Source organism: Poromitra crassiceps (assembly GCF_964638095.1).
Source record: "Poromitra crassiceps genome assembly, chromosome: 1".
In the NCBI taxonomy this organism is placed as follows: Eukaryota; Metazoa; Chordata; class Actinopteri; order Beryciformes; family Melamphaidae; genus Poromitra; species Poromitra crassiceps.
In genome coordinates, this window is record NC_139623.1 from 124,744,284 (window position 1) to 124,756,596 (window position 12,313).

The following is a 12,313-nucleotide window of genomic DNA, read 5'->3' on the forward strand; positions in this document are numbered from 1 at the left end:
GAAAATGCTATAATACACACAAAATGCATAAAAAAAAAGTTTGTGCTTCCCAGCTCTAATCTTATTTCATACGCTCTCTCTTCAAAAGTGTTTGATTTTCATCATAATCTGGTTTTCCACAATAATAATAAGTTCAGTGTTTATGCCTGTGTTGCTGTCTGTTGTAGTGTAAAACGATCTAAAGGGAGCTCAGGTGGTTACATGAAAGTGAGTGAGAAAAGGAGAAGATACTGAATAATGACATCACTAATCCTAATGTTAATTTAAACTTAAATAGTCATCTAAATATGGCTAAAAGTCCAAAAAACAGAAATTTTCTTCTGCGCCGCCCTTGCGGGCAGGGAGGCAGAGTCCCTACCTTGCAGCACCCCCTACTTAATAATAGTTCCAGCGTGCCTGTGCGCATGCCTATTAGGCTGAACATAATAGCCAAGCATGAAGTGGGGCCATGTCGTCAGTTTACACAGCGACGGTAAGGGTGGCCTTTTTAAAAAGAATCCACTCTGGAACCCGGATTCAAAAGTTTGCATTTTCAGGACCCCAAAACACTGATGTCAAGTGAACCAAAGCTCAAAACACAAGTTTACCGTTTTATGCAGAGGCCGTTGTTGTATAAACGGGCCATAACAGTCTGCATTCTGAACCAAACCAAGCACTAAGATAGAAGAGTCCACTCCTTTGTATCTGCACTGGGTTAACCACTTAAAGTTGGACACCACTGGCTTAGAGCAGGGGTCCCCAACCTTTTTTGCACCGCGGACCGGTTTAATACCGACAATCTTGCTGCGGACCGGCGGGGAGGATCGTGATATTAGACACACAGCACGTATTTTCCTTGCATGAACTTGCACTTTAATATACAACCCAAAAATATTGTAACTCACCAATATGGCAGCCCTGGGCTGTCTGCAACAAGACAAGACATCGAGGAGTGGTGGGAGAGATAATGATGTTGGAAATAGAAGCAACGTTTTCAGTGCTTTTGCGTTCTCTCATAGCCTTGACTTTGATCCAGAATGCAGAGATGTCAAACATAGCCTACTTTCCAGCCCACCGTCATTTGCAAGTGTATATGCCAAGTTATGCTATATGCTATGCTATGCTATATATATATATATCAGTGCCCAATTCAGCCTGCCTATTTTTGACACCTATGCGGAAATTGCATTCTTTCAAATGGCCAGTGGGGGTCGCAGCTTGTGTAGCACTCCCGGGAACATCCATTCAACTCTATGGGAAACGAGCCAACTTCTCTCTCGGTCTATGTCTTAAATAAACACTTTCCAAATTAGTTTATGGTCTGAAAAAACAATTTCAAGTCTTTTTCATGCTCTAACGCGCTCCGTTTTCCAAATTATAGCCCCATTTCAAGGAAAATTGATGACAAACATCGGATAATAAGAACAGTAATACTTCCGACCGGTAGAGGCAGCAATGTGCCGCAAGGCATCCGGTAGCAAGTAATAGTTGAGCAAATTATCAGAAAATAGCGTTACTTTATGATATTTTAATAATGTTAGTAGACACACGTAACTATATAGATACCATACATCTAACGTCCATAACATGGCGGACCATTTAACGTTATTTATACCGTTAGATAAAGCCTTAAGCCTTCTCTGTATTCAGACCATTCAGATCATTGGATTCAGCACAGAAACCGGAGTACGTTATAACGTTTTAAATAGAGTCACGTTATAAACTAACCAACGCTGGGGTAATGTATGGAAACAGTGTGTCGAAATGGTTAAAAGTTAAATCAATTTGGTCATTCAGTGCCGTTTTACTGCAATGTAAAGTAAGTACATTAGCCAAAGTAGCTGACTACCCATAATGCATTACGGCGATAAGGTAGACAGGGCAAATTCGGAAACTCCCCCGGCAGCCGCTAGGGGCAGCCGCCCCCTCCCCTCGTACTTCCGTGTAGCATTCATTCATTCAACCAATCAAACGAAATCAAACAATATCCGGAAGTGAGCTTCATTTTGCTGTGTCAAAGTCAATGAGCTATGTTGGTCCATTATATATAGGTCAATGATATATATATATTTATAAAACGGCTCTCTCAAATTAAGCAATCTGATTGGTTCACAGCCATTGTATAATTCCAGTAACCGAGTTCAATAACCCATGGCCATGGGTTATTGGTTGCCATGGCAACTCTCTTACTAAAAGGCAGCGCTGCACTCGAGCCAAACAGCTTTCTCCTGATCTGCTGTATGGAGGGTCACTAGTCCTGAGTCATTATGGACGCATGATGGCGCAACTCTCTTACTAAAAGTACCTCAAAAACAAAATGGCGGAGACAGCTTTCAGATCCTTGTGAATCGATCTTCGCTTATAACTTTACTAATACTTCGCAGAAAATGATGTTTTGTACAAGAATAGACGCGGGCTAATGTCTTAACCCCTCTCTCGCGCGCCCTCACTCTTAACCCCGCATTTCTAAATAGGACGTAACGTTACTTGGTGTCGGCATACGGCTCTGGTGTCGGGCTTTGCGAAAAGCTCTCAGCAAGCGCCAGGATTGGCCAATGTCGACTTCAGTCTCCAGAACGATCCAATCAAATCACCCGCACGTCTATCTTCTTGCTAGAGGTCCCGCCTTACAGTAGTGTTTCAACTGACTCAGAATGACTCAGAATACCATGCCAGTCGGACTTATAGTATTATTATTATTATATTATTATACTTGGAAACAGTTTTATAAAAGCAATATAGCACTCGAGCTGCGTGGTGTTGTGGAATATATCCCGCTGATAAGCGGTTATCCCACTCGGCCTGCGGCCTCGTGGGATAACAGCTTATCAGCGGGATATATTCTCCACAACACACTTGCTCTCATGCTATATTGCTTAAATATATGCTATATGCGTACATGCTAAGCTTTTCTTTCTTTTTCTTTCTTTCGTCACGTGGCTGCGGCGGGTCTCCTTTTATCTCCCCCACCTATTCTGAAGAAACTCTCAAGTGACGTTTCTCAAGCTCGCTGCATCCCGCACATGTATTGGCCGGCCATCACCATGTAATGACCTTGTGTAAGTGTGTGTTGTGGGCGCAGGGCTGAGGAAAGGTGCAGGCTGCTCTGCAGTCCGCACAGACAGGCCGCATGCCTAATGCGCACAAATAGTCTCTCCCTCTCCATTCTCCCTGCCGCTTCCTCAGCTTGGGTGAGTAAAGGGGCAGCACAGACATACTGTACGCCATGTTCAATGCAATTACCACACACAGAGCCTATAATATTATAGCCTATGTATATTATAGCCAATTAAATTTGAATTATTATTATTATTATTTTTTTTTTTGGACCGGGCTCACGGCCCGGTACCGGTCCGCGGCCCGCGGGCTTAGAGGGAGCATTGCCAATGACCCAATATAATCATGCCATTTACAATCAATGGAATTATAAGCAAAATGCAACAAGTCTCTGAAATACACTGGCAGAAGGGACAGCAATGATTTGAAGCATTAAGTCTCACAGTTCAAATAAGCAACTTAGCTCAGATCCCTTGGCTTGGGGGGGAATGTCAAATAGCACAACCCTAGCTCACACAAATAAACACGTACCCTGACAGTGTTGTGCATCTTGGAAGTCATGAGCTTGCGAGCCGCCACAATGACATCCTTGCACTTCTTGCTGGCAAAGTGACAGTTGACATCCCTGGCATACTTGAGCAGGTCTGTGGAATCACCCTGCAAATACTGCATCTCCTTCAGGGTCTTCTCAAACTCCTCTGTCTCGTCGATCACCTTGAGCGTGTACAAGGAAAGAAATTCAATACATGTAAAATGATGATAATACCACCTTTCAACTGTAAGAGATTTAATTAAATTATTCTTTACTCATTTTTAATGCTTAAATTTAGAGAATCCAAGGCCTTTTCAGACTTTTCAATGATCTGTGGATACCCTGGGTTGTATATTGCCCCTATATAATGACCCTATACATTTACTATGTGACACATTATACAGTAGGTAGGTAGGCTACCTGTGACACATAGGTAAACCTATACTGTATATTCCCTCCACAGTATGTGGTCATCAGTATGTCAACCTATGTAAACTGCTGTACAGGAAGTGCATACTGTCTTGTATTTGTTCTGTACAGGAAGTGCATACTGACTGTCTTGTATTTGTTCTGTACAGGAAGTGCATACTGACTGTCTTGTATTTGCTGTACAGGAAGTGCATACTGACTGTCTTGTATTTGTCCTGTACAGGAAGTGCATACTGACTGTCTTGTATTTGTTCTGTACAGGAAGTGCATACTGACTGTCTTGTATTTGTTCTGTACAGGAAGTGCATACTGACTGTCTTGTATTTGTTCTGTACAGGAAGTGCATACTGACTGTCTTGTATTTATTCTGTACAGGAAGTGCATACTGACTGTCTTGTATTTGTTCTGTACAGGAAGTGCATACTGACTGTCTTGTATTTGTTCTGTACAGGAAGTGCATACTGACTGTCTTGTATTTGTTCTGTACAGGAAGTGCATACTGACTGTCTTGTATTTGTCCTGTACAGGAAGTGCATACTGACTGTCTTGTATTTGTCCTGTACAGGAAGTGCATACTGACTGTCTTGTATTTGTTCTGTACAGGAAGTGCATACTGACTGTCTTGTATTTGTTCTGTACAGGAAGTGCATACTGACTGTCTTGTATTTGTTCTGTACAGGAAGTGCATACTGACTGTCTTGTATTTGTTCTGTACAGGAAGTGCATACTGACTGTCTTGTATTTGTTCTGTACAGGAAGTGCATACTGACTGTCTTGTATTTGTTCTGTACAGGAAGTGCATACTGACTGTCTTGTATTTGTCCTGTACAGGAAGTGCATACTGACTGTCTTGTATTTGTTCTGTACAGGAAGTGCATACTGACTGTCTTGTATTTGTTCTGTACAGGAAGTGCATACTGACTGTCTTGTATTTGTTCTGTACAGGAAGTGCATACTGACTGTCTTGTATTTGTTCTGTACAGGAAGTGCATACTGACTGTCTTGTATTTGTTCTGTACAGGAAGTGCATACTGACTGTCTTGTATTTGCTGTACAGGAAGTGCATACTGACTGTCTTGTATTTGTCCTGTACAGGAAGTGCATACTGACTGTCTTGTATTTGTTCTGTACAGGAAGTGCATACTGACTGTCTTGTATTTGTTCTGTACAGGAAGTGCATACTGACTGTCTTGTATTTGTTCTGTACAGGAAGTGCATACTGACTGTCTTGTATTTGTTCTGTACAGGAAGTGCATACTGACTGTCTTGTATTTGTTCTGTACAGGAAGTGCATACTGACTGTCTTGTATTTGTCCTGTACAGGAAGTGCATACTGACTGTCTTGTATTTGTCCTGTACAGGAAGTGCATACTGACTGTCTTGTATTTGTCCTGTACAGGAAGTGCATACTGACTGTCTTGTATTTGTTCTGTACAGGAAGTGCATACTGACTGTCTTGTATTTGTTCTGTACAGGAAGTGCATACTGACTGTCTTGTATTTGTTCTGTACAGGAAGTGCATACTGACTGTCTTGTATTTGTTCTGTACAGGAAGTGCATACTGACTGTCTTGTATTTGTTCTGTACAGGAAGTGCATACTGACTGTCTTGTATTTGTTCTGTACAGGAAGTGCATACTGACTGTCTTGTATTTGTCCTGTACAGGAAGTGCATACTGACTGTCTTGTATTTGTTCTGTACAGGAAGTGCATACTGACTGTCTTGTATTTGTTCTGTACAGGAAGTGCATACTGACTGTCTTGTATTTGTTCTGTACAGGAAGTGCATACTGACTGTCTTGTATTTGTCCTGTACAGGAAGTGCATACTGACTGTCTTGTATTTGTCCTGTACAGGAAGTGCATACTGACTGTCTTGTATTTGTCCTGTACAGGAAGTGCATACTGACTGTCTTGTATTTGTCCTGTACAGGAAGTGCATACTGACTGTCTTGTATTTGTCCTGTACAGGAAGTGCATACTGACTGTCTTGTATTTGTCCTGTACAGGAAGTGCATACTGACTGTCTTGTATTTGTCCTGTACAGGAAGTGCATACTGACTGTCTTGTATTTGTCCTGTACAGGAAGTGCATACTGACTGTCTTGTATTTGTCCTGTACAGGAAGTGCATACTGACTGTCTTGTATTTGTCCTGTACAGGAAGTGCATACTGACTGTCTTGTATTTGTCCTGTACAGGAAGTGCATACTGACTGTCTTGTATTTGTCCTGTACAGGAAGTGCATACTGACTGTCTTGTATTTGTCCTGTACAGGAAGTGCATCCTGACTGTCTTGTATTTGTCCTGTACAGGAAGTGCATACTGACTGTCTTGTATTTGTCCTGTACAGGAAGTGCATACTGACTGTCTTGTATTTGTCCAGCTGGCTGCTGTTGGCAGGGATGGAGTAAAGCAGACATTCATGGATGATGCATTGGGAAAGCTCCGTCCAGATTAACTCTCCCAGGATAGCCGATAGCTTCTTCTCACCAATGGACACATCTGAAAAATAAAGGATACATGACTCAGGCAATTAATATGCCGTTTTAAAGAGATAATGCCACTGTGTCCGACACTATTGTGCTATTGTCCTACCCGAGGTAGGACAAGCTTCAGTTACTGTTATAAATGACCATGTAATGTTTCCAACTGGTTTAATGGTGTAAAGGTCAAGTACAGTATAACCTCTTACCTTTTTTTTTAGCGATATATCGCTTTAATTATGCTCACTTTAGAGTTGTCTTTACCAGTCAGAAAAAGGATGCCATGGCTGGTCATTTAGCATTGCGGTAGGCGGGCCCTGAGTCGGACACCCTGGCTCTGTGCCAACGTAGACATTGCAGTTACGGCATTAACTATCAAACGTCACTCAAGCGCATCCTAAGTAGGGATGTCACCGTGTACACAGCTAACCGGATATTAAATCATAACCGTTTAGAAAAAGCAATAACCGACTACACGTCATATCGGTATCGGTCCGATGTTGCAATGTTAAAGGAGAATTTCGGTTTTTTTGAACCTGGAGCCATTTCCTGGCATTAATTATGAATTGGCCACTCACCTAGCGATGTCTGCAGCGTTTCTGGGCGTCCTAGCGTTGTTTTGAGATCAATATCGTCCAAGTCAGTGTAAAATGGAGTTGATTTGGGGCCAAGTGGTAGCCTGTATTTCCTGCATCTAAATAGCTATTTTTCTTCCCGTTTTCGCCACATATCGCCATAATCAGATCCGTCAACATCCAGCCGAGTGTTATTTCACCCCAGGCTTCGAAATAACGAAGGTTATGCCAAACCCCACATAGGTTACGCCAAACCCCACATAGGTTACGCTAAAACCACGACCGCAAAGCGTCCTGCCTGTATTTGGCCAGTCGACAGGAAAGTATCGCGGGACTTCACGAGACTTGGTGACCTAGATCACGTTTGAGGTAATTTGATCCGTGTGCAGTCCAGGAAACAGCCTGGGGTGAAATAACACTCGGCTGGATGTTGACGGATCTGATTATGGCGATATGTGGCGAAAACGGGAAGAAAAATAGCTATTTAGATGCAGGAAATACAGGCTACCACTTGGCCCCAAATCAACTCCATTTTACACTGACTTGGACGATATTGATCTCAAAACAACGCTAGGACGCCCAGAAACGCTGCAGACATCGCTAGGTGAGTGGCCAATTCATAATTAATGCCAGGAAATGGCTCCAGGTTCAAAAAAACCGAAATTCTCCTTTAATATCGGTTATTGGTATCAGCCAAATTCTTCACATTGAGATGAAATAATGCAGTAAATCTATGATTTATGGGCTTTTACAAATGTTTTTGAAATAAAGAAATGTATAACTTTTTCAAATTCAGTGTTTACATGTGTTTTTCAGTATGTACAACATTTTATTATCATAGAAATGTTAATGTTAATATCGGTTATCGGCCAAATTTTTCATATCGGTGCATCCCTAATGTTAACGTTAGGCTGTGTCTCCGACAGACACATTAACAAGTTAGCCTATTTCGGTCTTTACGTGTTGTAGTAGTTAATAGTTGTTGTTGTTGTTGTTGTTGATGATAGTTGCCATAACAACCACCCCTGTCAGAAAGACATGCACACGCTGGGTAGTAGGAAGCATTGTTGTCCGGTCTGGGGCTAGTCTGAGAGGCTAATAAAAGCTACATGTTACAGAGTAAGCTGACTATCAGTACGTTATTGCGCGCATAGGCCTATCTTTACATTAAAAAAATAGAAATAGAAGTAGGCTATGTCAGTGTTTCCCCCTGAATAGCTGAGAAAGTGGACTCTGTCAATAGTTAGCACTGTGAAGCTGATACAATTCAGGTTGCGGTAATAATGCAACATTTAAGGATGCTAACCGCCATAAAACACAGAAGAAGAAGCTGAGAAAAAGGAAATGCTGTGGGGTTGCAGCTGGTGAAAACAGTCTATATGAAGGGAAGGGAACCCCCAGGGGGCACGGGGAGAACATGCAAACTCGAGGACATGCGGACGGGCACGCACTCCTTCAGCGCTCACAGCGTTCCAGGTGGGAATCGAACCCAGGGCCTTCTAGCTGTGAGGCGACAGCGGTAACCACTGCGCCACCGTGCCCCCCTTGGTCCACAAGTTATTAAACATAACATTGCCGACGACGAGGATGATGGATTCTCTGCTCTCACCTCTCTCCCCATTCCTCCCCCCCTGCCTGGCGAGCCGCCGATCCCGTGGGTTCGCTGGCATGAATCCTTTGAATCCCTTTGTTCATACTAGGGCTAGCTGATGCTAGCTGATGCTAACGTTGAAAGGAAGAAAGCCCTGCTGATACACAATCTGGGCAACGAGGGACAGCGGATTTTTCGTACGCTCCTAATATGCGGACTGTGTCACACTGCTGTCTGGACATTTTGCTGCTCAACACAATGTAAAAGCGGATTGTTTTCCGTCAACATCGGTAGCAAGCGAGTGAGTCTGTCTTACTGTGTTTCATTTCTCATCAAAAATAAACTGTTTAACGCTAGTGGTGATAATGCTGCCTGTAAACTAGAGATGATAACTTTAACGTGACACCAAAGTGTTCACACAAGTGCAGTAACGTTAATGGAAATGCGGTCAAAAAAAAAAAAAAAAAAAAAACCCCGTCCGGTTAACCGGTTACACGCTGCCAGAAGGTCCCGTGTACTCGTGTAGAAAATGTTGTAACCGTCGACATCCCTAATCCTAAGGCTTTCTCTCATCAAAGTCACTTTCCTAAAGAAATTGGCAATTTAAATGTCCATGTATTCATAAATTATGAGATTTGATTTGTAGATTGTCAGACATCTAAATTAATCCCATAACACTAGCTGGCATTCGCTGAAATGAAAAGCTCCACAAAACGCTCGGAAAATGTGTCTGACCGGATGCGGCCGACTCAGGACCATAGTGTGTCAGGGTCTGACTTGAATAAACACAACTAATATAGTTATTGTTTGACATAGGGAAGTTCAGTTCAAGGTAAATATTGAACATACATAAATAATGAATAACCATACAAAACAAGTGCCATGCTAAAATGTATAAACACAATTATAAAACGGCTCTCTCAAATCAAGCAATCTGATTGGTTCACAGCCATTGTATAAATCCAATAACCCACTCCAATAACCCATGGCCATGGGTTATTGGTTGCCATGGCAACTCTCTTACTAAAAGCCTTTGGTTACCTCAAAAAAAACAAATGGCGGAGACAGAAAATTATGTTTTGTACAAGAATAGACGCGGGCTAATGTCTTCTTTGCAAAAAAAAGGCTGTTAACCCCGCATTTAACAGAGGTAGGCAACAGCACTCGAATTAGAGTAAATCTTGAGTTTTTTTATTAAGGGCAATAAATAATAAAAAAACTCAAGATTTACTCTAATTCGAGTGCTGTTGCCTACCTCTGTTACTGTGATCTCCCTGCAACCTGCACCGATTGAGCTGCTTAAGACCTGGAGCTGTGCGAGCTATTCCCTTGCTGCATAACCCCGCATTTAACCCCGTAACGTTAGTTGGTGTCGGGCTTTGCAGAAAGCACTCAGCTTCTCAGCAAGCGCTGAGAATGCAGCGCTGCGCTCGAGCTGCCTGTCGGGGTTTCCAGAAAGCTCTCAGCTTCTCAGCAAGCGCCAGGATTGGCCAATGTCAACTTCAGTCTCCAGAACGATCCAATCAAATCACCCGCACGTCTATCTTCTTGCTAGAGGTCCCGCCTTACAGTAGTGTTTCAACTGACTCTATCAGAATACCATGCCAGTCGGACTTGCGGCCGAGTGGGATAACAACTGATCAGCGGGATATATGCCACAACACACGCTGCTCGAGTGCTATATTGCTTAATTATAATACCACCCCTAATGATTATTTCTTATGTATAGTGCTCTCTTCCTGTTTTATGCTGTAAAGCAATACAGCAGAATTCCTTCCAAATTCAACCCCAAATTTGTTCCTATTTTTTCTCAAATGCACAAACTTTTTTCAAATGAATTTCAAGGACCTGTGGGAACCCTGCTGTGAGACAAGAGACAACAAATCAAATGCCACCTGAATATGCTGACTAAAGAAAGATGGAGGACCCAGCCATACCTAGCAGGTGTGAGTGCAGCGTCTTGAGCACCAGGGTGAGTTTGCCGTAGACTTGTGAGGGAGTAGACTGCTCCTCATGGCTGCGTTTGCCGTAGACTTGTGAGGGAGTAGACTGCTCCTCATGGCTGCGTTTGCCGTAGACTTGTGAGGGAGTAGACGGCTCCTCATGGCTCTCCGCCAGACACTGTAAGGCCAAGACGGTGCCCTCTCCTTGCTGCTCTGTCACCTTCACCGACAGTGAAGGGTACATCACCAACGGCTTCAAGATGTTCTTAAATAGCACCTGACCTGAGGAACAACAGCAAACCATTACTGGGATAGCAGTGGAAGAACTGGTTGGACTTACAGAGAGCAAAGTCATGCCCCCTATATTTAGAATCAGGAAAGACCAAAGAACATTCCACTCGGACCAAAACCTAACAAACAAACCCTAAACACTAAAAACAAATTAGTCATTATTTTTTCCCCAGTTTTGACTTTTGGTCTATCTTGATTATAAAAATAGCTGAAAAATAAATGGCGGATGATATCCTTTAGTTTGTATGCCTAAACCGGAAGGGGATGTGACTTTGGCTCTCTATATGTGCGTGTGATATTTCAAACTGCCCATCAAAAGTTTTGGGACACCTAGCTTTTGGGACACACGCAAATATTTGTGACAGTAAGACAAACAAATTGAACATGGCGGTAGTTCAGGCAGGCCACTAAGTCAAGCTCAGCTCATAAACCCAGCCCACATCAGCTGATGGCTCAGCTGATACCCTTCTTTATTCAAATGGCAAATCTGATCTTACAGGGTCTTATTTACAACTAAGTGCACCAAAGTGAGGCTGGACATGACTCTGTCTGAGTCTCAAGATGCAGCAATACGAGCAGCTGCCCCCAGCCTGACAACTGGGAGGAAATGGACTCCATCAGAGGCTGTACAGCCAGCTAAATCTGCTCTCAGGCATGGAGACATAGTAGGACACGTTCAACAGGGAAGAGCAGGGTTTGGATTTGGGACAAGTCGACCAACGTGGCACAAGGCTTCATCCACCCAGAGAAGAAAACTGGTGTGTCTGGTAAGTCTGGTAAGTCTTTATATCACTTACATTGATCATGCACAACCATCATGTCATTTTACTACAATAATTAGATCAAGGTCATAGTCTATCCTTGAGTTCATGTGATTTCTTTGATAATTAACTTTAAATTTGCAACCAGATATTAATCACTTATTAAACAGCGTCATGACTGACTGCGTTTACAGTTATTATCCCGAAAATAATAATAATGATGCCGGTTTGTGCTGTAAAGCTGCTTAAGGTGAAGGTGAATTTGGCAAGACAGTTTACAGCTTTTAGATGTGTGAGATTATACGCAGAATAAATCAGCTTTGTTGAATTAGTTATCCAGGACAACATCACAGAGAGAAGCTTGATAAGTATCATGTCATGATCTCAGTAAGTTCAAAAATAACAAGGAACAGACTAAACTTTTCTTTTATACAGGATGAAAAAATCCACAAAATAAATTGTAAACATTAACACACACACACACACATCGGAATGTGTCATTTTGTCTTACTGAAAAGTTTGATCTTGTGATGAAGGTCTCCCTGGATGGCCAGAGCTTGGAGGACACAGCAGAGCAGAGGAGGGGGTTGTGGCTCTCCATCCTTAGTACAGCCAAGACAGAGGTTTAGCTTCACCTTCAGGAATGACTTCACACCTGCAGGCTCTGGGACAA

General features: G+C 42.6%; 1 protein-coding gene across 1 annotated transcript in view; it reads right to left on the reverse strand.

Annotated features, from left to right (window-relative positions):
- Nucleotides 1-12,313, reverse strand: part of zw10 (zw10 kinetochore protein) — a 44,504-nt gene that overhangs the window by 16,268 nt on the left and 15,923 nt on the right. Inside the window, exons 6-9 of the mRNA XM_083633493.1 lie at nucleotides 12,152-12,304; nucleotides 10,583-10,870; nucleotides 6,362-6,498; nucleotides 3,568-3,750 (exon numbers count right to left, since the gene is read on the reverse strand). Coding sequence (XP_083489619.1) covers nucleotides 3,568-3,750; nucleotides 6,362-6,498; nucleotides 10,583-10,870; nucleotides 12,152-12,304 — 761 coding nt within the window. The remainder of the gene's footprint in view (nucleotides 1-3,567; nucleotides 3,751-6,361; nucleotides 6,499-10,582; nucleotides 10,871-12,151; nucleotides 12,305-12,313) is intronic.